At 34.3% G+C, this 21944-nt stretch overlaps 1 protein-coding gene across 1 annotated transcript in view; it reads left to right on the plus strand.

The window, feature by feature from the left end:
- Positions 1-21944, plus strand: part of TMEFF2 (transmembrane protein with EGF like and two follistatin like domains 2) — a 1316754-nt gene that overhangs the window by 1087290 nt on the left and 207520 nt on the right. Inside the window, exon 5 of the mRNA XM_050751619.1 lies at positions 2406-2432. Coding sequence (XP_050607576.1) covers positions 2406-2432 — 27 coding nt within the window. The remainder of the gene's footprint in view (positions 1-2405; positions 2433-21944) is intronic.

The following is a 21944-nucleotide window of genomic DNA, read 5'->3' on the forward strand; positions in this document are numbered from 1 at the left end:
TTACTGTCAATTTAACTTTTTGCCTTGTAAGAAATGCGTTAACTAGGAACTCAGATTTAGGTCTAACAGCATGACTTATTTTCTTAGGTGTTTCTTTCTCACTAATAAGACTTTAGTAGGCTACTTATCATCAGTTGGCCAAGATGACTCATCAAATAATAGAGAAAACATTAAAGCTTCCCATAACCATTTCATAATGATGCCACCGACTTAAGTGATCATTTTTCTAATCTATTCCTTCTTTTCTTCCCTGGCTGTTTCATTTGTGTCAAATCAAATATTGTCTTAAGAACCATGCCCCTTGAAGTTTTAGAAATGCACGTGGGAAATACAAGATAAAATACTATCGGCATTTTTTTCTGATTTTCCCCAATCATATGTATTTATTAGAATACCCGTAGATGAATAGGCAAGATGTTTACTCTACATTTTAATTATTATGTTCCAGACAGTGCTTAAGCATTTAAAATATACTACTGTGCAGTAAGCCTCAAAATAGCCCAATTGGATAGATATTACTATGCCCATTGAATAGAGGAGGAATATGCTTAGCAAGGTTGAATAACATTTCTCTATCATGCAATGAGTAAGGTTTGGAGCTTGGAACTCCTAAGCCTTTATGCATTTCTGCTTATGTTCATATAAGTGTAGAGTGATAAACAACACATTTTCCTTGACTGAAAGAAGTTTATAGGGGAAAATTTAGAATAAACTATATACATTTAACTAAAATATATTTAGAATGTGTTATCACTATAATACCACAACCTGCTATTTAGCCCTGAATGAGTATAATACTGAATTAAGCTTTCAAATTAATGCAAATACAATCAATTAAAATTTTTGTCTGTGAAAGTATACAAAAAGGAAACTTGACAAACATTAAGCACTCAAGCACTGTTCTGTCCAAAAGAGATGATGTTGTGACTTATAACAGTCAGTTCAGTTGGTAGGAATATTCTAATATCAGCATGAATTCATCAGTCTTTCTTGATCTATTGTCATTAAACAGTCAATTCTTATGATTAAAATCCTTGTTTGATTCTACATTTACTAAGAGTAAATTTTATCATAAATTATTTTACCAATTTACTTGCCTTTAAGGAAAAGATATGCTGCCCCAAGGACATATGTCCTGTCACATTAATAGTTAATTGATTACTTGACATTCTAATAGTCAAGTAGTGCTAGGCTGTATAAATTTAGTTAATGTGGGTCTCCAACAAGACTGACAATTCAAACTACTGCTCCTTCATGGTACTGCTAATGCCAATACATGATAAAAAGGAGGGCTGCTGGGAAGGCCTTCCTTCTTCAATATATGTCAGCCTTCTGTGGATTTTCATATACCATGCCTCTTTCTATGTGGTGCTTCTCAATAAAGTATCATGGAAGCAAACAAGTAAAAGTCATGTTTTATTTTAATTGGACTAAAACCGTAAATTCTTAAGAGTGGAATTTGGTATAAGTCTTGAACCCTGGGTGAGATTTCACTGTGGGATAAGGGCACATCAGGCAGAGAATATCAATATTAATCTTATTTCCCTGTATTAACATTAAATACATAACCAAATGTATTGTGGACGAACAAAAATGGAAAGGCAGAAGGAAGATGATATCTATGCTTAAGAAGTAGAAGCAGATGGAACCTCAGTGGTTTTGATTTCAACTTGAAATTTTGCATGTTTCTGGGAACTACTTTCCCAGAAATAAACAACGTTGACCAATTGTAATTAATGGGAGGAAGGGGAGAGAAGAAATAGTGAAAGAAAAATCCAGAAGAGGAGGTATGATTTTTTTCTGCAAGAATCATTTAGTGAATATCGGACTTCAAGCACAAAGGCAAAAATCAAGCTCTCTTCTACTGATGTCAAAAACAAAGGATGATTTGTCACAGATGGAATCATCCACAATTGTGGTATTCGTAAAACTTATCAACACCCATATAAAAATATTTCTTTTTAAACTGCTTTTCTCTTTGTTCATATGCAATTTGCAAGAATATAAGCCTTAATTATGGGTTTATTTGCCACAGACATTAGACTATTTAATTTCTGAAACTTACTGATTGTTACAAGCATCTCATTTTTAATACTTTAGTTTGCTAAGGGCACCAAATCCAGCCTGTCAAGATTAGGAATTTTTCATAGTCGAGATTAGGAAATTTTCCAAACTGGGCAATAATGTTTTCATAAAGCTTTGGAATAAAAATGATGGATAATTTATTTTAGAAGTTACATTAATAGATATTAAATTGATGTGAATGTATATTTTTGGATTAAATATTAGTATTTTTCTCAAACAATATTATTGCAGTATTAAACTAAGAAAGTAAACTTGAGCTTAAAAAATCATAAGTATTTTTGAATATGTTTTACTAGCAAATATAATTTTTCCTCCCACAGATGCAGGATCAGGATCTGGAGATGGAGGTAGGAGTTGCTTTTTTATATATTTGAAGATTTACTGGTGGATATTATTATGTATATTTACTTATGTATATTCCATTTCAGATATTTAAGGCAAATTCATATTTTGCATTTTAGGAAAGATGAAAACATAAAAAATTATCTCCATATAAAGTACATGTATATGCCATGCAAATTATTTGGCATACTTATGAATCATACTCTATCTCCAGTTAATCTTCTTTGTTCATTTGTTTGTTTGTTTGTAAGTTATTTTTGATATGGATAGGCATAATGTAAAAACTTCTGAAGAGAAGCATGCAAGCATATTTGGCAGGGAAGAAAGAATTCATGAGGAAATCATTTAAATATTGGATTTTTAAATATAAGACACTGCTCTCAATTACTAGGTAGTAATAAGACATACATAACCTACCATATAGACAAGATTTTAATTATCGGATTTATAATTTGAAACTGAAGGAACTTTAGTTCATAAAAATGAAAAAGATAAAATTAAGTCCAATGAAAGTATAATATTATCTTTGCTTCCTTGATTAAATCTATAGTTATTTTTACTAAAGTATGATATATGTTCCCATTAGTTAGTTTTGTTTAGGGAAGTATATAAGAAAGAGAGAGAGAAACTTTAAAAGTTTGATCTAATGTACTTACTACCAAATGTAGATTTTACCTGTAGATTGAAACTAAATCATAAATGTCCCAAATACTTTTCCCAATAAAATTCAAACAAAATTAGACTTTTATACACACAAAGCAAAACAAAACACAGCCTATGTATAATTTCAAGATTAAGAAAAACAAAACAAATGAAAAACATTGTCTCAAGACCTTGCTTCAGTTGTGTAAAATAATTAAATGTGCTATTCCAGGTTGATTTCAGTTTTTAAATACAGAATTTGATAAAAGATAAGTAAAAGAAGGCCTGGGGTGCAGGGTGGCAGATATTTAATGCACCCTTTATCTAGTTCAGGAAACACTTGAAAGATTTATCAAGTTTCCTTATGTAATGAAAGGCTTAACTAGTTCAAATAAGCAATACCCACAGAACATAATTAGAGCAGCATATTGGAGCACAATTTTTTTCATAAAGACTAAAACTGAACAGCAGCAGATTGAAGCACAATTTTTTTCCTAAAGACTAAAACTGTACAGCAGTCAAGACTCAAGCATAGAATATGTTTCAATGTCACATGATGTTTGTTGGACAGTCCTTTGATGTCTGGACAGTCTTTCTCTACTTCTAATAAAGTTTTTCTTAGCTGATTAATATAGTATTCCCAAGAAAGTTTCCCTAGAGGTTCTGAAGATAAGACCTTAGAAGAACATATTAAATCTTAAAGAAAAAAAAAAGACGAAAAAAAGGCAGTTCCTTTAGTATGTTTTACCATGAGAATATTATTAATAAGAAATCAATTTTTTAAAATGTTTCTTTTGTAAGGAAATAGTTTCTATGCAAAATTGTGTATGTTTTCTAGCTGTTTAGTTTTATATGTAGACTACCTAATTTTGCAAATATTGTGCTGAGACTGAACTGTTCCACTGTTTACCCACCAGTCTTGTTAATTTTCTAGCATCTTTAAAAACAAAAAAAGAAAAAAAATCATACCAAGAATATCTTCATTTCTCTTTCTGTTAAAGCATCATCATATACGTTTTTCTGCTTGACTGTCCTATCATACTATACATCATATCTTTATTTTTCTAACAATAAGATGTGAGTTTTGTTTCACATGCTAGTTTCTAGTTTTCATTCATTGTTATTAGCATATGCAAGTGAAAGTGAAGTCAAACTCGCTCTTCCTTGTTGCATTTTATATTAAAATCTTTGGTTTATTATGTTGTCTCGTGATCTGAATCAGACATTTTTTTCAGGAAATAATGTTAATCTCATGAATATGACATGTATAACTTATTTTATACCATATGAGTGAAACATCACTTAGAAACCACTTTTTTATTTTCTTTATCTTTTTCTGTTTTTAATCACTCTTCCTTTCAATTATAGGTGCTTTATAGTAACTTGGAGAAAACAAAAACAACTTCCAATGTTTGCTTTAGAAAAAAAAGCATATAACACATTTAATTCTGAGCTTATTATTTTAAATAATGGCAGTTCTGAAAATTGTGGTGATGAGTATTTGCTCCTAATTGCATACAATGTTTAAAATTAGAGACTGGTCAGGTTTTTCTTAACAGAACTACTTGTTTTTCTAGTCTACATGTTACTTTGCTCTGTAAGACTGTTAGTTTTAATTTTCTTTAAATTCTTTATTAAGGGATGCCAAAAACACTTAGTAACTAAAACCTAAAAACCTAGTTTAGAATGACATGCACAAATTCAGTTCATATATCCATTGGGTTGTAATCGTAAGATATATGTGACTTGCTATCTCTCTTATATAGATGTTAGACTTTCCCCTGTATTTTTGTAGAGTTCGTATTACCAAGGTATTGAGAAGCCAGAATCAGCTTTCTTTATTTTTGAATAAAGCAAAAGTGATTGAATAACTTGTGATTGTTTGGCTAATCCAACAATTGTAACTAGTGATTGTTCTAACTAATCTCTATATAACATATTCTCGGTAATGTGTATTTAATTAATAATGGGTTTACTTGGCAAGCACTTTGGATGGTTAATAGTTATTTTCTAATCTCTCATTTTAGCAAAAGTTAACATAATTCCAAAGTGGAGTACATTGAACAAAAGGGTGAAGTGAAGAAATTTACTTGCAAAACATTTATCATGTGTGACTATCATAAATGATATCATTAAACCCACAAATCTAAAATCATGTAAAAATATATCAACTATTACTTTTGAAAGATTGTCCTATATGTTAACATGAATGAATATTACGTTAGTAATGAATATTAGACCTGATTATTCTAAAAATAATTTAAGCTTAACCCATTTGCACAAGGGTATACCTGTCATTTACTGCATTTGAGAGAACTTTTTACTACAACATGAAAGGGACATAGAGGTTTTATAAAATTTATTTTAACTTGTTATTGTACATTTTACAGGGAGTTCTAAAATCTTTAACTATTGACCTATTTACTCAGCTGAAACAATTCAAATGGTTAACTGTATTGAGATAAAACATGTTTACTGTGTTTCCAACATGATCCACAAAGATGCATTCTCTCCTAAAGGTGATTTATAGAGTAATAAGATACAAATACTTCATACAAATCTTAATGTTTGGCTGTCCCATTTCAGTGGCTGTGTCCTCTTCTTTTGGTGTTTAAGAAAACTCATTAATACAAAAGATAATTTTGTATTATTAGTTTTGAACATAGGACCCGCCATTTATGGAACTCTGTTTTTGAACAAAAATATTTGTTTTGAAAGGCATCTACAGCAAATAAATTTTTTTGATAGATTCACACCTGATAAAAAAAAATTAAAGATAAACTATAACTGTGAAGTGTGCTATTGGGAGGTAATATGTGGTCCAAATTCCAAAGAATTGGAGAAAGTGATAGAAAGAAAATGATTGGTGTTTCAAGTACTTATATATGGAAGTTTAATGTTGTAAATAAGAAAACGGGTGTGTAGGAGGGATAATAACTTCTTATCCACCCACAGACTTCCTTAAGCAACAAATACTACAGGAAGAAAAAGTATTAGAGGTGCCTCCTCTCAAAATTCAGAGGTGTGTGGGTGGTTAAGAATAATTTTTAACCCCTGCTTTTCTCTCTAAGTCTTTCAGTCATATTATAAAGACAATGCTATGAATATTTTCTGTTACTCTTTTTTTTTTAAGTATTTTTGTGTTGTTTAGATCTTTGTTAGATTCGGAAAGATAAATAAGTCTGATGAAATTAAAACCATATTTTAACTATCAAAATAATTATAAATGTATTATCCTGCTGTACATGTGGCAGAATCCACAGTTAAATTTTAATATCATGTTAAAGGAAGTTGTGTGATAATGTTTATAGAAATAAAATGTATCTAAGATACACAGCATAGATACAATAAGTATATTTTTATTTCATGAGATAAAAGGAAGCACAGGACTTATTTATACAATTTATATATTTATAAACAATTTTTAAGATAATTCTTTAATAGGTTATTGTTGGATATGTGCAACAAGAAGTCAAATTAAACTTATGTCTATTGTTTGTATAAAAAAACCTTGCTTTTCTATGAATTATCCAGATAATTGTTGTTATGATAACTTTGGTGTAGAAAATCAGTTGACATATGGTTTTTATTTAATGAAAAAAATTCAAGTACAAATTATTTTCATATAACATTACTAAATATGTCCATAATTAAGACATTTGCTTCATATACATATTGGATAGAACAAGAAAGGTTTACATGGCAACACATTGTAGATCTTGGGCTGCTATTTCTGATTATGTGAACTGCTAAAAGCTGGCAAAAATATTTTAAGAACTTTGAAACTTGGAGATAATTTTTTAAAAATCCTTGTCTTTCTAATGTGGATTTTATAATATTTAGTAATTTGGTTGACTTGAATGAGGCTAATACTATAACCTAGGTATTGTTGCAAGATTTCTGGGGCTGTAAAGATGAATATGGCACAGTTCTTTACACTCAAGGAGATTACATGTAAATTCTCTTCAGAGCACACAATGGAAAAAATTATGATTCTAATTATGAAAAGAAAAATATTCCCTGCAGAAATAAAATATAAAATATATTGTAAATAGCAAGGAAATGAATATTTATTCCATAAAACATACTTGTAAAAGGCTAATTTTCCCTTTCATGTTGCTGTACTAATTCCCTCTCTAACCAGCATACCCTTTCCATTTCTTCACTGTCATGGTCAAATTCTGGCAAACACAACATTTCACATCATGGTTGTATGTTTTGTTCCTCCCCACCTCAGCCCCCCGCGCTTGGGCTCACATTACAGCCAAAGTCTGACAGGTGTCAACTGTAAGCAACTTCTGCCGAAATACTAATTTAATAAAGAAATGCTACCAAGCATGACACGTCTGAGATTCTTCCCAGGAAATATATATGGGAAGAAAGCAAAAACTATTCTCTTTTTGCTCTGCCACACCTGAGAGCTGCTGTTCTGCTGGAGATGAGCTTATAGGCATCTGAACTTCAATTGAAATCCTATCTCAGTTCTTCTTAGGTTGAAATCCATCTTGCTTTCTCTTTACCCAAAAGAAAAACTATATTGCAGTGGAGTAATGAAATAGAGAAAGAATAAATGAGGGCCATGTAATGGATAACAAAATTGGAAAAATATAAAAAGCAAACAGAAGGAGGAAAATAAAGTGTGAGTGATGGAAAATGAAAAGGGAGGAGAAAGGGACCTTTGTTATCAGTATGGCTATAGCTTGTTTTCACACATGAATACTCTTTTAAAAATACAAATAACTTTTTTTCCTCCAGTAGAGCAGTAATAGTTCTCTGAATTTCTGCACATTGCTTAAGAATGTGAAATAGATGCTACAAACTTTTGTCTGAATCATCCATATGGGTTTTTAAAAACTATATATAGGAAAAGAAAGTTAATCATTATGTGTAGTATGATAGAAATGACTTTGGATTATCAATCAGGAGATTTGCATTCTAGATTTTTAACTGACTTGAAGAATGCCTGTTTGATTTTTACTCTCAGTTTCCTGGGAGATTCATTTATTTTATCAGTGAAACGGTAATATGCCTCTATAGGAAAGATGATTAAAATAAAGCAATGCAAATAACTTTGAACTCCAAAAAATTCAAAATGAAATTAAAAGAATTTACGTTACCTTTACTCTTTAAAACTTCAAAATGAAATTAAGAAAATTCAAAAAATTCAAAGTGAAATTAAAAGAATTTATGTTACCTTTACTCTTTATTCCCATATACTCTAAGAGTATAATTTCTCTGAAGGGTTTAATTAGAATGTTGAATCTTTTAATTAGTGATTTTAAGTCCATGGCTTCAAGTATTGATGCTGAGATAGTAATAACTCTAAGAATCCAGTACAGTTTCTAGTATTTAGAAGATACAGCTAGCTCTGCCTCCTGAAAGGAAGTGAAATCACTGTGCTAATACACTTAATGGAAGAGAAATGCATCCAGAGGAAATGCAGTTATGCAAGATAGATAAGAAATAAGGAATAATGTTTAAAATTTCAAAACAGTACATAATTATTCTTAAAACTACAGTGGCAGGCATATTGCCTCTATAACAAACCAATAAAGAAGAAATAGGAGGGAGTCACAATGTAGGAGATTCTGTATATTTACAAGAAAAAAATGTTTGTGAGGGCTCTAAGCATTGCAAAATTTTTTTTAGGGGATTAAGCTTTTTAGAAAGATTCTTTTAAAATTCATGGGAAGATTTTATTACAATTCTGCTTGATGTCAAAATGTAAACTAAGTAAATCTGTAGGAATCCCTATGTTCATGTATAATTATTTATAAAATGCTCTATAGTTTATAGAAAGCACTATTATAGCATTTAATTTTTAATTTTTATGACCATGTAATAGTTGAACATATTTATAAGCACATATAATATTTAGATACAAGCATGCAATGTGTCATGATAAGATCAGGGTAATTGGGGTATCCATCACCTTACGCATTTGTTATTTCTTTGTGTTAGGAACATTCCTACTGTATTCTTTTAGTTGTTTTGAAATATACGATAAGTCATTGTTAACTATAGTCATCTGGTTGTGCCACCAAACACTAGATCTTATTCCTTCTATTTAACTGTATTTTTGAACCCATTAGCTATGCTGTGTTTATCCCACCCTTTTAAACCACAACAGCCTTTGGATGTGTAGATGAAGATCAGAAAGGATGAGCACTTTGTGCAGTAAATATGGTAACTAAGTCAGTCCTTGAACTTCAAGAAGGAAGGAAACTAGTCTGCAAGATCGCCCTACCTCTTGTACTTCTTTGCAACAACTGTACCAGACCTCATCTTCTTTGGTTTATATAAATCATCAATTCTACCAGCAGTCCGATGACATTCTATTATTACATCTCCTCATCCCCTTCCCACTTTCACTTTTGATTCTGAAATCATCCGTTCTACTCAATGTAATTCTCAAACCCCATGGATTTATACTTTTTTCTGCTAAGTTAATCACACACCTCAGTCCATGGGACTTAATGATTGCCAACTATTCTGTTACTTTTCCCCTTTGTTTATCCAACCCTAATCCCATTCCTGATCTTCTGTAAGTATTCACTCTAACGTATTTGAGATACTTTAAATCATTGCTAAACAAATATATAGGATAGTTGTGTAAGTAGCAGTAGGAGGTAGTGGTTCAACACACATATTCTAGAGCTCTAGACTCTGGATTTGATCCTGGCTTACGACTTACTAGCCAGGCTACTGGCCAGTACTTACTGTAGCTGCTGATCCTGGGCAGGATACTTAGAATCTCTTTTTCATTTCTTTATTTGTGACCTTGGCATGGTGTGCAGGAAATAACTCTAAAGTTGAGATTTGTGCACATGAAACTTATGAATTTTGCTCTTAGGATCAGCATCTGCAGAAGGGAAGACAGTAAGATTGAGAAGAGGGTGAATTTGAATTCGTGCAGTTAAAAAAAAAAAAAAAGCTACACAGCGTGGCCCATATGAGTTCTCAAGATGGGATGGCCCCTATGAGTTGTCCTCAATTGAAAAAGCAGGGCTGAGTTTTATACCCCACCATTAATCACCATTGATGTGGGCAGCTCCCAAAAGGGAGCATACCTTGGGCCAGGCAGCTCTCTTCAACTGCAGACTAGACCTGGAGAGGGACTCAACTGTGAGCTATCTGAGTGAAATACTCCAAGTAGCTGAGGAGGGAAAAATGTGGACATTGCACCACGGTATCCACTAAGACCTGTAAAATATGAAACAACAACAAAATAACGGAATTCTTAACCTTGTAGAACTTATTTCTTGGAAAGAGACTTGAGCAGTAAACAGGAAAAACACAGATTGCCATATGGTAATGAGTGTGATGCAAGAGGAGGAAAATGAGATAAGGGAGATGAGAGGTTACTAATTTGTTTGGAGTGATCAGGAAGGCCTTGGAGAAGGATCCGGAGGGAATGAAGGGGCAAGTCCTGCAGTCAAGGGAGAGAAGGACATTGCAGCAAAGAGAACTGCAAATGAGAAAACTATGAAGCAGATGCATGTCTGGGATATTCCAAGAACATCAAGGATGTTAGATGGACTAAAATGAGTGAGGAGATGCTTGGTTGAAGATGTAGTAAAAGAGTGGGAGTGACCCTCAAGGCGAGAAACAGAAAATTCTTTCTCTAGGTGAGAAGGGAGCCATTGAAAGGGTCTGGAGGAGAGGAGAATATTGTAATCTGACTGGTGATTTTAAAAGATCACTCTGGCTGCTGTGTTGAGAACATGCCTTGCTGAAATATGAGAGTAAGGGAGAAAGCAGGGAGACCTGTGCAATTAAAAGAAAAGAAAGAAAAAGTTTTTTTCCCCTGGTTGTCATTGATTTGGGGATCACAGTATCTCTTGTCTATTTTGGTATATCACTCTGCTACTCATCTGAGGGACTTTGTGTATGACCCTTTATTGAGTATATTGAGAAGATACCCTAGGTTTTGCTGTAGTCAAATCTATTTTTAATCCTCATAAGGTATTTTTATATTGGGGTTTTAAGATATCTTTCTTCCGTTTTGAAATTTTTAATTCCAGATAGTATTTAATGCATAGGAATGTCTCTGCATGCTGCAGTGCATGCCAAATTGCATTGAATTTGTTTCAAATTTGGATTTGAAAATATAGCTTTTGCTTTCAATGTACTATGAACAATACACATTGTAGCATATGATTTTCAATGTGTACTTAACAAAGAGCAATTTCATTTTCTCTGGTAAATTACACACTTGTTACAGCTTTGGGATTTAAAAAATCCAGGAATAAATAGAAAACAATATGTTTAAATAATGTTAGCATCCTGGCTCAATGAGTCAAACCAAAAGACTTATTCCAGTGCCTGTCACTTAGTAAACTGGTTCTGAAAAATCTTTTAATTTTGTGTTCATTGCTGATCTCTCTCTGAAAAGAATAAAGGGAGAATTAACTGGATTTCAAATAATGTTGGCCTGGTACTTCCATGAACCAATTGTGCAATTTGGTTATTTAAACTGGATTCATTCCAAATTAAATAATATTTCTTATAAACTTGAACTTTTTATCTATTTTTTTCCTCATTTTCCAGCTGCATTCTCAGTCTTTTCTCCTGTAATTTGGCTGACTGGATTGCTATTCTGTCATTACCTTCTTTTGGTGAAGGCCACAAACAGAAGGAACATATTAGTGGAATCAGTTGGAGAGGAAACCCATTTCTATAATTGCATCTACAAAAAAATGGTATACTCTGTATATATTTGGTCCTGGCAACATTGAGAAGTTTGCATGTTCTTGTAAGCATTGAGATAGTGTGAAAGTCGTTACGGATATGCTGACTGTCCTCTCCAGAGAACACAGCACTCGCAGAAAAATATGACCTTTGGCAAGTAGAATTTCTGACACACTAATTTAAGTGATAGTGGTGGCAACTCGTTGAAAGGACATGTGGACCTATATAGTGTCATCTTTTCTGGCCCCTTTGAGTCTCGTGATGTAGTTTGAGATCTAATCCTTAAAGGTTAGAGAGTTTTACAGTGTTTAGAATTTTATTCAGTTACTCAAAAGACAACCGTAATAGCAGCTTCAATGTGGTTATCTTTAAAATAGCTGTTATTTTTAAATATAATTAAAGAGAAACACAGCTGGCAGTTTAAAGAAAAAAAGGGAATTAGTAGTACAGTTATTACACTGCATCTTAAATAGCGAGGTGATATTAAATGGTTGTATTCTGGAAGCTCATGCCCACGCTGCCTTTGAAGTTCAGGCTGCCCAACCACATTCAGGCATTGATTCAGGAAACTCCCTTGGCCTTCCAGTAAGAGAGAGCTCCCTTATGCCAAGAACTGCTTTGAAATAGAATGTGGCAGAGTTATATAGTGGGTCCAGTTCTGTAAGTCAGCACACTCTGTGGATTTTCTACTGTGAATAGTTCTCAGATCTACATCTCCAGACCCTCCACCAATAGTACATTTCAGCCCCTAGGCATCTTTCGTCTATAGCATTGGGAAAAAAGCCTCCTAACAGATCTCCCCACTTCCATTCTTGCCTACCTAAAATTTTTCTTACTTGCACAGTCAGAATATTTACATAAAATACTTATCTAAATGTATCATTTCCCTACTTGCAACTCAGCAATGGCTGTCTATCATCCTTAGGATAAAAATTTGTCTTCACAACAGGAGCTACAAAGACCTCCAGAACTGGTTCAGTTCCTGGCTCTCCATCCACATCATTCATTTTCTCTACCTCAGACTTGACACTCCGGTATACTTTTTTGTTGATAGTAGTTCATTGGGATAGACCATCAATTGATTGCATACCTCTGTGCTTTGCTAATGCTCTTCTATTTGTCCAAAACCCTTCCCATATTTTTTTGCCTAAATATCATTCATATTCCAAGACTAAGTCAATGATAATCTATATCAGAATGATTGTCCTCAATCCTCTGATTGGACTACATGTCTCTCATCAATTCTACTTTATGTCATCAGTCTGATTCATTGAAATAATCTGTATATTATATGTGCCTCAGGCTAATGACTATTAATACCTGTATATCAGAAAAGAAAGGCTAGTGCTTAGTAGAATTTTGTTAAATATTTGCTCAACTGAACCAATGCATTAATACTAACAACAAAAAGTATGCTTAATTCAGGTATGACGGCATGTGCCTATAGTCCCAGCTACTGAGGAGGCTGAGGTGGGAGGATTGCTTGTGTCCAGGAGTTAGAGGCAGCAGTTTGTTATGATTGTGCCTATAAATAGCTACTGTACTCTAGCCTAGGCAATGTAGCAAGACCCCATCTCCAAATAAAACCAAAAATTTAAATAAAAATTAAAATTGAAAGAGAAAGTGTACTTAAATTTCTAAATGTTTCTGCTCACATGCTGCCATTTAAATTATTTGAAATTCTAAATTAAAAGTTGAATATGAATGGTTTTGCATACTAAAATGACTGTAGAAGTATTTTAACTTCATAAAAGATGATGGGAAATTAGCAACAACAACAAAAAAATAATGGCACGCCAAGGGGAGCCTAGTAAAACTAGGTTGCAAGCTTAGCCTGAGAGTCATCTAATACCAGTATATCAACTTGTGATCTACCTCATTCTCCAAAAGTAGTGTGCAGAAAGAAAAAAAATTGAAGTTATTTTAGGATTCTAGTTTGTTGGTAATTGAGATAATTTTCACCTATGTGAATACTCTATTCCACATCCAAATTACTTATTAAAATCCCGAATGACTTTGGCCAGAGAATGTATTATTTGGAATTCCATTTGATGCCTTCATTTAATTTGACATTGAACCAGTTGTGGGGAGGGGTGGTGGTGGTGGGGGAATAACTTTTTGGAATATTCGAGGAGTTACAATGATAGTAAATTTATGTGTAAAGTTCATAAAATTTAACCATCAAAGCGTATTACTTGGAAAATAAAACACTGGATGTTAGTTCCTCATATCTAGAAAGTCTCTTACTTTTTTGAACAAAGAGAATAGAATTCTTTGAACGTTTAACTTTTGAAATACTCAAAGATATATGGAGAGAAAAATGGAGCCTCCATCTGATGCCATGGAGATTCTAGATCAAATGATTTTAGAGTAAGTCACATCATTGTCAGTAGACTGAAAGTAAAGACTCAGCCAACAACGTTTCACAGAATTGTGTCTGGCATGTACTATGTGCTTGTTAAATACTTGTTAAATTAAGGGATGAATGAATGAACTGTCACAGAAGTGATGTGAACTGCTATGAATACAATTAATTGATGCATGCATGAACATGGAAGCCACTCTTCTACTTCCCAGTAATTGCTAACTATGGCCCTCAACTTACTGAGAGTGGGCATAGGAAATGCCATAATACACATCATCTCTGAAGAAATCCGCAAAGTGATTCTGTTTCATCCATTATCTTCAAGTGAGATCTCCTACCCCTGTCCTCATGCTCTTTGATCCCATCTGTTTGCCTCACATGTGAAACTTCAGCAATGTAGTGATGCTGTGCTCAAATATAAAATATAAGTGTAGAGGATAAAAAGGAGAACTTGGAAAAAACAAGGTAAAAAGAACAAACTAGTGAAGGGAAAAGGACTTTTCTATGTAAAATAACAGAAAAAGAAAGGAGAAAGCAGTGATGGTCAGCATTTTGTAGAAAAGTTTTAATGGTTAAGTAAGGAGAAAAGATGAAATTTTAAAAAGCTGCAGACGTGGGTAGGCCGTATTAGTTTTATACATTCTAACTCTTAACATTTCTTTCAATATTAACGTATACAATATTTACTAAGTTTATGCATTTCTCCCTTTGATTGTTTCTGTATGCCCAACACATGTTTTGAGAAGAAAATAAAGAAAAATGTGTTCCAGGCAGAGATTTATTTTCCTAACTCCACCACCACATGCATATTTCTCACCCACCTAAATTAGCATTTAATGCTGCCATTAGATATTTTATTAGGAAAAATAGGTTTCGTGCTTGCCAGACAAGACAAAGGTTGAAATCAATGCTTCATTCTGCTGACTAGGAGAATTAGACATCCTTCTTCTACTCTAGCACTTTTAAAAATGTGTTTTGTGGAACTTGAATGCCTCAAGATGCTATTCTGAAAAGAGTATCCATTTAAGTGAGGTTGATAAAAGCAACATATTTTGATGCCTTTTCAAGAGCCATATATAAGGTGACCAACTAGTGCCAGTTTGCCCAGGATTTTTCTGATTTTAGCACTGAAAAGCTTGTATCCCAGGAAACTCTTCAGTTCTAAAAAACTGTTCTAAAAAATTCATATATGTCTTGAAGTAACAAATATGCTAAATTTTGTTTGAAATGTGTTTTTTTTAAGAATACCTGACAGTGAAACATTTTTCTTAAGCTATAATATTAAAAATCAAAGGGATTAGTCATCTATGATACACAGTTTGGGAAACTCTGCCCTAATCCCATCCATTTTACTCCTGGCCCCTGGAGTCCCTCCTTTCTGTTGCTCCATTTTGCGGGGCATATGGAGCCTGAGGAATGGTCTAGCATTGTAACTGCTTGAATTTCCTCCTGAGCGTTAGACTAGAGGTGCTTAAAGCCTTAAGCTTGAAATTTAAAATAATTTCTATGTTGCAAATATTTTTATCACTTTGAAATATTTCTCCTATCTCAATCTCTTTTTACAAATATGTACCCGTCTTAATGCAAATCTCTTGGGAATTTCTACAGGCATGTAATACATTGTAAGAAAAATCCCTAAAAAGTCTATATTCCATTTTCTATTACATAATTCTGGATGAATCTTGTGTATGTTTTGGGAAGTATATGTACATTTCAAAGAAGAAAGTCATAAAGAGTTTTGAGGTTGCCATGATATGGCAACATAGGCATTCCAATAACTCTCTTCTGAGCCCTCTCTGTAAGAACAATTTCCATACCTGAGTGGGGGAAGAACAACAAGACAAGCAGTAAGAGGCATAAAACGGAAGGCAGACATTGTCAATGCTTGGAAAGGGAGAAAAATTCAAATTCACAGCCACTTAGTTTCACTCACTTTTTTTTTTTCAAATAACCAACAGTTAAAAGTTTCATCTGCCTCAACACATCTATACTCCCACAGTGTCACAAACTAGAAACAGGTGCCTTTTCCTTCACTGCAAACAGTCATAAAAGGCAAGCCCGTTTCAGTGAACTCCCAAGTACTGGGCAAATGAATGTATGAAAAGAGCACTATTACACTGAATAATGTTTCAAAAACTGTGTGTGTTTCAACCAATTCTGAATTTTTTCTAAATTCAGAGATATTTATCTAACTTCCTCTAAGTAGTTTTCATCTCTAAATATCTGAGAATTAAAAAGTATGATTTCTGACATTTCTAGCACACAGTATCTACTGATAATGCTGAGGAAGCATTCTCTTTGACACACTCTCTTTTTTTTTTTTTTTTTTTTTTTTTTTACCTCTGAGATAAGACCATGCAAAAGAAAAATGCAATAGTTGCCTGCTGTTCCCTGGGGTTATTGGAGAGGAAAGGGAATGGATGGAAAAGTACTTCAAATAGTATATTACCTTTAGGTATGCTGCTTTCAAAGGGGGTGATTCTAGAAACACTGACAAAGACACATCACTGCTGTTTTACAAATTTTATGTGTGTGCGTGTGTTTATATGTCTCACAAAAGTTCATAGAGCTTATCTTCTCCCGTAATTGATAAGCCCAGTATGGCACTCTAGAGACTAAACTATCTTGTTTTAATATACTTATTATAAGGAGTACCTACTATGTGTCAGGCATTTTATAGCCATATGTTAAGTACTTGCTATAACTCTTCAAGAAAGACATATCACCTCCATTTTGGGGTGAAGAAAATAAGAGATACAGATATTAAGTTATTTATGCAACATCAGGTAGTGTTAGTGGCAAAGGCAGGATTTACACCCAGCCTCCTGGGCCTCCAAAGTTTCCCTTTTCTCCACTGTTTTATGTGTAGTCTGTTATTTTTTAAAGTCAGGGATTTATAACAGAAAATTATAAAATTTCATATTAAAATGTGTTAAATATATGTTATTTTGGTTAAAAGTAAGGTATTGCTATCAAGGAGAAATACGGCACTAGTCATAGAAACATCTGTGCTATTTGTTTTGTGTGATGTGTCTTTGGCTTGCTAGTCTCCTGCACATGCAAGTATGTGCATGCACACACAAATACACACACACGTACATGCACAGTTTTTATTCAGAGTAATCATTCTGCTAGTATGTATTAATAACTTTTATATATTGCTGTATTATGCTCTGAGTATTTATAACATAGCCTAACATTATTGTACTCTGTGCCAACCATATTTTAGATGCTAGAGATACAGAAAAAGTCCCAATTCACAGGAAGTTCAATTCAGAAGAGAAAAAAACAGACATAAACCAAGCAAATAAATAAGCAAAAACATTTCAAAAAGTCTCACTATGTCACCAGGCTGGAGTGCAGTGGCGTGATCTCGGCTCACTGCAACCTCCGCCTCCCGGGTTCAAGCAATTCTCCCACCTCAGCCTCCCAAGTAGCCAGGATTACAGGCACGTGCCACCACGCCCAGCTAATGTTTGTGTTTTTAGTAGAGATGGGGTTTCACTATGTTGGCCGGGATGGTCTTGATCTCCTGACCTCGTGATCCACCTGCCTCAGCCTCCCAAAGTGCTGGAATTACAGGCATGAGCCACCACGCCTGGCCTGTAATTACTTTTAAGAAAGTAAAACAGTGATGTTATGCAAAGTAACTAGCTTTGCGGAAAGAGTGAGATTTTCACTTAAGCCTTAAGTAGTAGAAAGAACAAGGTACACAAAGATCAGAGGCAGGGCATTTGGAGCAAAGGGAAGAGCACAGGCCAATGCCCTAAGGGATGCCTTGGTGAAATCTAGAAATAGAAAGAGGGTAAGTGTAGCCCGAGCATAGTGAATGAGCAAGAAAGTGATAGAAGAGGAGAGTAAAGAAATGGTAAGGAATTGGGAGTTTATACATAGCATCATGGAAAGCCTTTGGAGAACAGTAATATAATCCGGTTTATATTTTCAAAAGATTGCTCTGGCATCTGTGTGGAGAATGAATTGTAGATGAGGCAAGAGTGGATGCAAAGAAAGCAGTAAAAAGATTATTATAGTGGAGCAGGGAAAGAGGATCCTGGCCTGACTAGTATGGTGGCAACAAATGTGGTGAGAAGGTGACGGATGTCCTGGGAGCTATGTCTACCCTCATTATTTCCCATTCCTTTCTATATTGATATTGGTGTGAACAAAATTGTTACATTCCAATGCAAAGAAGGATATGGAAAGGAGAAGAAAAAGAAATAACTCCATCACGTCATTTAGCACTCGCCAAGTTCTCCATGCCCATTTAACATAAATGAATGTGTAGGTTTACTTTTAAGACATGAAAATGTGTCATAAAAAGCATTATTTTAAAAACCAAAACCCATGCGTTGAGCCTACTATATTCATCTACAGTAATTTTCTCAGACTTTCAAGAGAAACAGATTGGTGTACTTTTGGGGTTGTTAACTAGTGGCTTTTCAATAAAGCCTGAATATATTGGTGATTTTGTTTTTCATTTACCTTTTAAAATTTATACAATTTAAGTACCATCACCGATATGGCAGTAAAAAGTAAAATATAAAAATAGACAGCTCTATAATTTGGCCTTTAAATGGCTTTACATATTTATATTCTATGTAGGATATGTAACAGATTGTGACAACAGAATCAGATATAATCAAATTGCAGCCTTACAAATATAGCAAATATCATGAAACAGCTCCCTTCTGCTGACTCAAAGAGTGGGAGTTTCATTTCTTTCATTATATTTTTTCTGTAACAGCTTATCACTAGCAACACCTTTGTAGCATTTCTCCTTCTTTCTTAGTGTGAATGTCCGCACAATAGCACTTTACCTGTATTTGCCATTGATTCTCTCACATTGGATTTTCTACTCTGGAGACAACTAATTTGAGTAACTGGAAATATAAAGCTTATGGCTTCCACCTTCAGTTTCCCAGTTCACATAACAATATAGAAGTCACTTCCAGAGACAGAAAGCCCAAGACCCACCCATAGACTTTGTTCAGCCTCCATGGTGCTCCTTAGCTTATTTCTCTAAAGTCTGCAGATTTTCACATGTGGTATTTGGGGAAAATCTTATTATCAATATGTAAGCATTCACTACAATTAAGCTCTGCTTGTTGTGATGTCTGAATGTCAATAAGGACTGCAGTTCATCCTGAGAGTGACAGCCATTTAGTTCAGTCTGCCTGTCTAATCTTGGGCAAGGATTTAAAAGATGCTGTCAAATATTTGTAAACATGTGCATTTTTCTTTCACAGAGATTATTTTAGAGTGAGAAGAGTTATTTTTCTGTTTTTGTCTTGGATTATTGTTTGGTTTTTAAAAGCTCGTTTAGCTTTTCCTCTTCTTTAACAGTAAATTGCAATTTTTTTCCCCCTAAGACTCACAGTAGCTATCCTTCGCTGTATTCGTGAAGTGGGAATAGTGTTGTACCAGTAGGGGGAGCTCATATCATACCTATTTTGTGGGTTGGCGAAAAGTAAATTCTGTAGGTTTGTGTAGTTAAGGGTGGAGCTATTTTACCTCTAAAGGCAACAAAGATTATGAGTTGGAATAGAAGTTATTTCCCCCAGTTGAAAAGTTAAACTTTGCTAAAGTTGTAAATCTTCACTACAGTAAGAGTTTAAGTGACTTTTGGTTAATGAAACTGCATACTGTGGTTGAAGTTTTCAGATAGCTTAATGTGGAGAATTTAAAACATATTAAAAGACTTCTTTCCTGATAGGTATTATCAAATTTTTTAATCCATAAATAACAGACACAGCACACACACCCCTGATTTTAAGGGGTTTCTTATGTTTGTTTCATGGCTGTAGTTTCATGTAAACATAGCCGGTGCTGATGTGAGTGGCAGTGGACATAGAGTTGAACTTCTTCTTCTGATAAGTGTCTCCTAAGTAAGTTTACTTTGCGGTCATTTGCCTTCTTCATTACGTTGGCATCAAGTGTAGTCCCAAAGGCACCAAGATCATGATTAGCTAGCTTTCACCAACATCAGTGAGGAAGCAGAACCTGAGGCATCCTTCTATTCCTTTTTCTTCTTCAAGGTTGTTATGTTTGTCCTTTGAGTTGTCAGCACCCTTCAAAATACTCTCTGTAATTTTAGAATCTTTAATATGGTGAACATCAAGCATCTCATCATGCCAAATGTAATTTTCTACACCCCCAGCATTTACTGTGTTCACAGGAAATGAAAAAAGAATCACGCTTCCTCTCTTTGCTTGTTTCTTATGCTTTATCGAACACCATTTTAATGCCAGGCACAGAGTGAGAGACCAGAGATTAAAAAATGAAAGATGAACATGGTTTATCACTGCCCACAACAAACTCGTGATCTAGGCAACACATTATTTGGTGTACTGGGGAAAGTATGACTCCAAAGCCTGTTTTCTTTATCAGAAGAAAAGGACACAGTTGTCTGCAGACTGGTCCACATGTTTGACTTTCACATCATTTCTGACTCAAGCAAGTTGCCTAATTGCTTACACTATACATGCGGAAATTGAAAGTCTTTGAATTTGGAAGTGCATGATGCCTGCTTTTAGATGGACGTGGATTATGGATTCATTTATGTCATACAATTTTCATGCAAACTACTATGATATTTCAGTCCGGGTGAGGTAGCTTATGCCTGTAATCCCAACACTTTGGGAGGCCGAGAAGGGCAGACCACTTGAAGTCAGGAGTTCAAGACCAGCCTGGCCAACATGGTGAAACCCTGCTAATGAAAATAGAAAAATTAGCCCTGCATGATGGCAGGTGCCTGTAATCCCAGCTACTAGGGAGAATTGCTTGAACCCGGAAGACAGAGGTTGCACTGAGCCAAGATCATGCCGCTGTACTCCAGCCCGGGTGACAGAGCAAGACCCTGTCTCAAAAAAATTTTTAAAAAATTAATATGCTGTTTCATAGGTTGAATCTGCTTGGACACTGGTATGCAAGCAGGAGGGGACGAGGGGAGAGGAATAGGAGGTGACATGGGAAGATGAGACTGGGAGATGGTAAAATGTCCCCACTTCCTTAGGGTGAGCTCCACAACTGTCTAGCAATTCTCTAGCAATAAAATGGCTGTCCTAAGATTGATAAGCCTTTAGCATGGCAGAGCGATGACTCTAGACTCTCGGATTTAAAGATCTCTTTGCTTCCCACAAGGTGAGTCTCTTCTCCTCTCTTTCCTCTATATGAACTTTCTTCTCTGTCATCATTACTGCCTATTGCATCCAGTTTACTGTAATGCATAATTACCATGCCATGATTGCTGCTGCAGATGCCTCTTTCTCTGTTCTTCCTGCACATCCTTTTCCATTTATCTTATATTTCCTTCCTTGGAAATATAAGATACATCTATATACATCACGGTGCCTTTGTGATGTTAAATATCTTTTTTTTCTAAAGAAGGTCCCCTAAATTGCAAAAGCTCAGGCTCCACAGAGACTTAGATCAGTCTCTGTCCGTGGATTTTAATATTCACATCTTTGGCTCACTTTCCAATTGCCTTGTTGTTTTTGCTGCTGCTGCTGCTGCTGCTTTTGTGTTATGATTCTGTAGGTAAATTATTGTAGGGCTTGTTCTTTTCTTAATGAATATTTTTAATATCTTTTTTTCTCCCAGGCAGTTTCTTAGTCCAGAGTTGTGCCAGAAGCCAAATTTTCTAATAGAGCTTAATGGATTCTTTGACAATTCTTATAAAATATGGTATCTTAAACATCTATCACTAAAGTGGATATTACAGTACAGATATTGCAAGAATGTATTTAACAGGGTACATAGAATTTCTGCCAAACCAAATGTTGATACACAGTATTAATAGAACTCACTCCGCAACTTATAT

Source organism: Macaca thibetana, chromosome 12, assembly GCF_024542745.1.
Source record: "Macaca thibetana thibetana isolate TM-01 chromosome 12, ASM2454274v1, whole genome shotgun sequence".
In the NCBI taxonomy this organism is placed as follows: Eukaryota; Metazoa; Chordata; class Mammalia; order Primates; family Cercopithecidae; genus Macaca; species Macaca thibetana.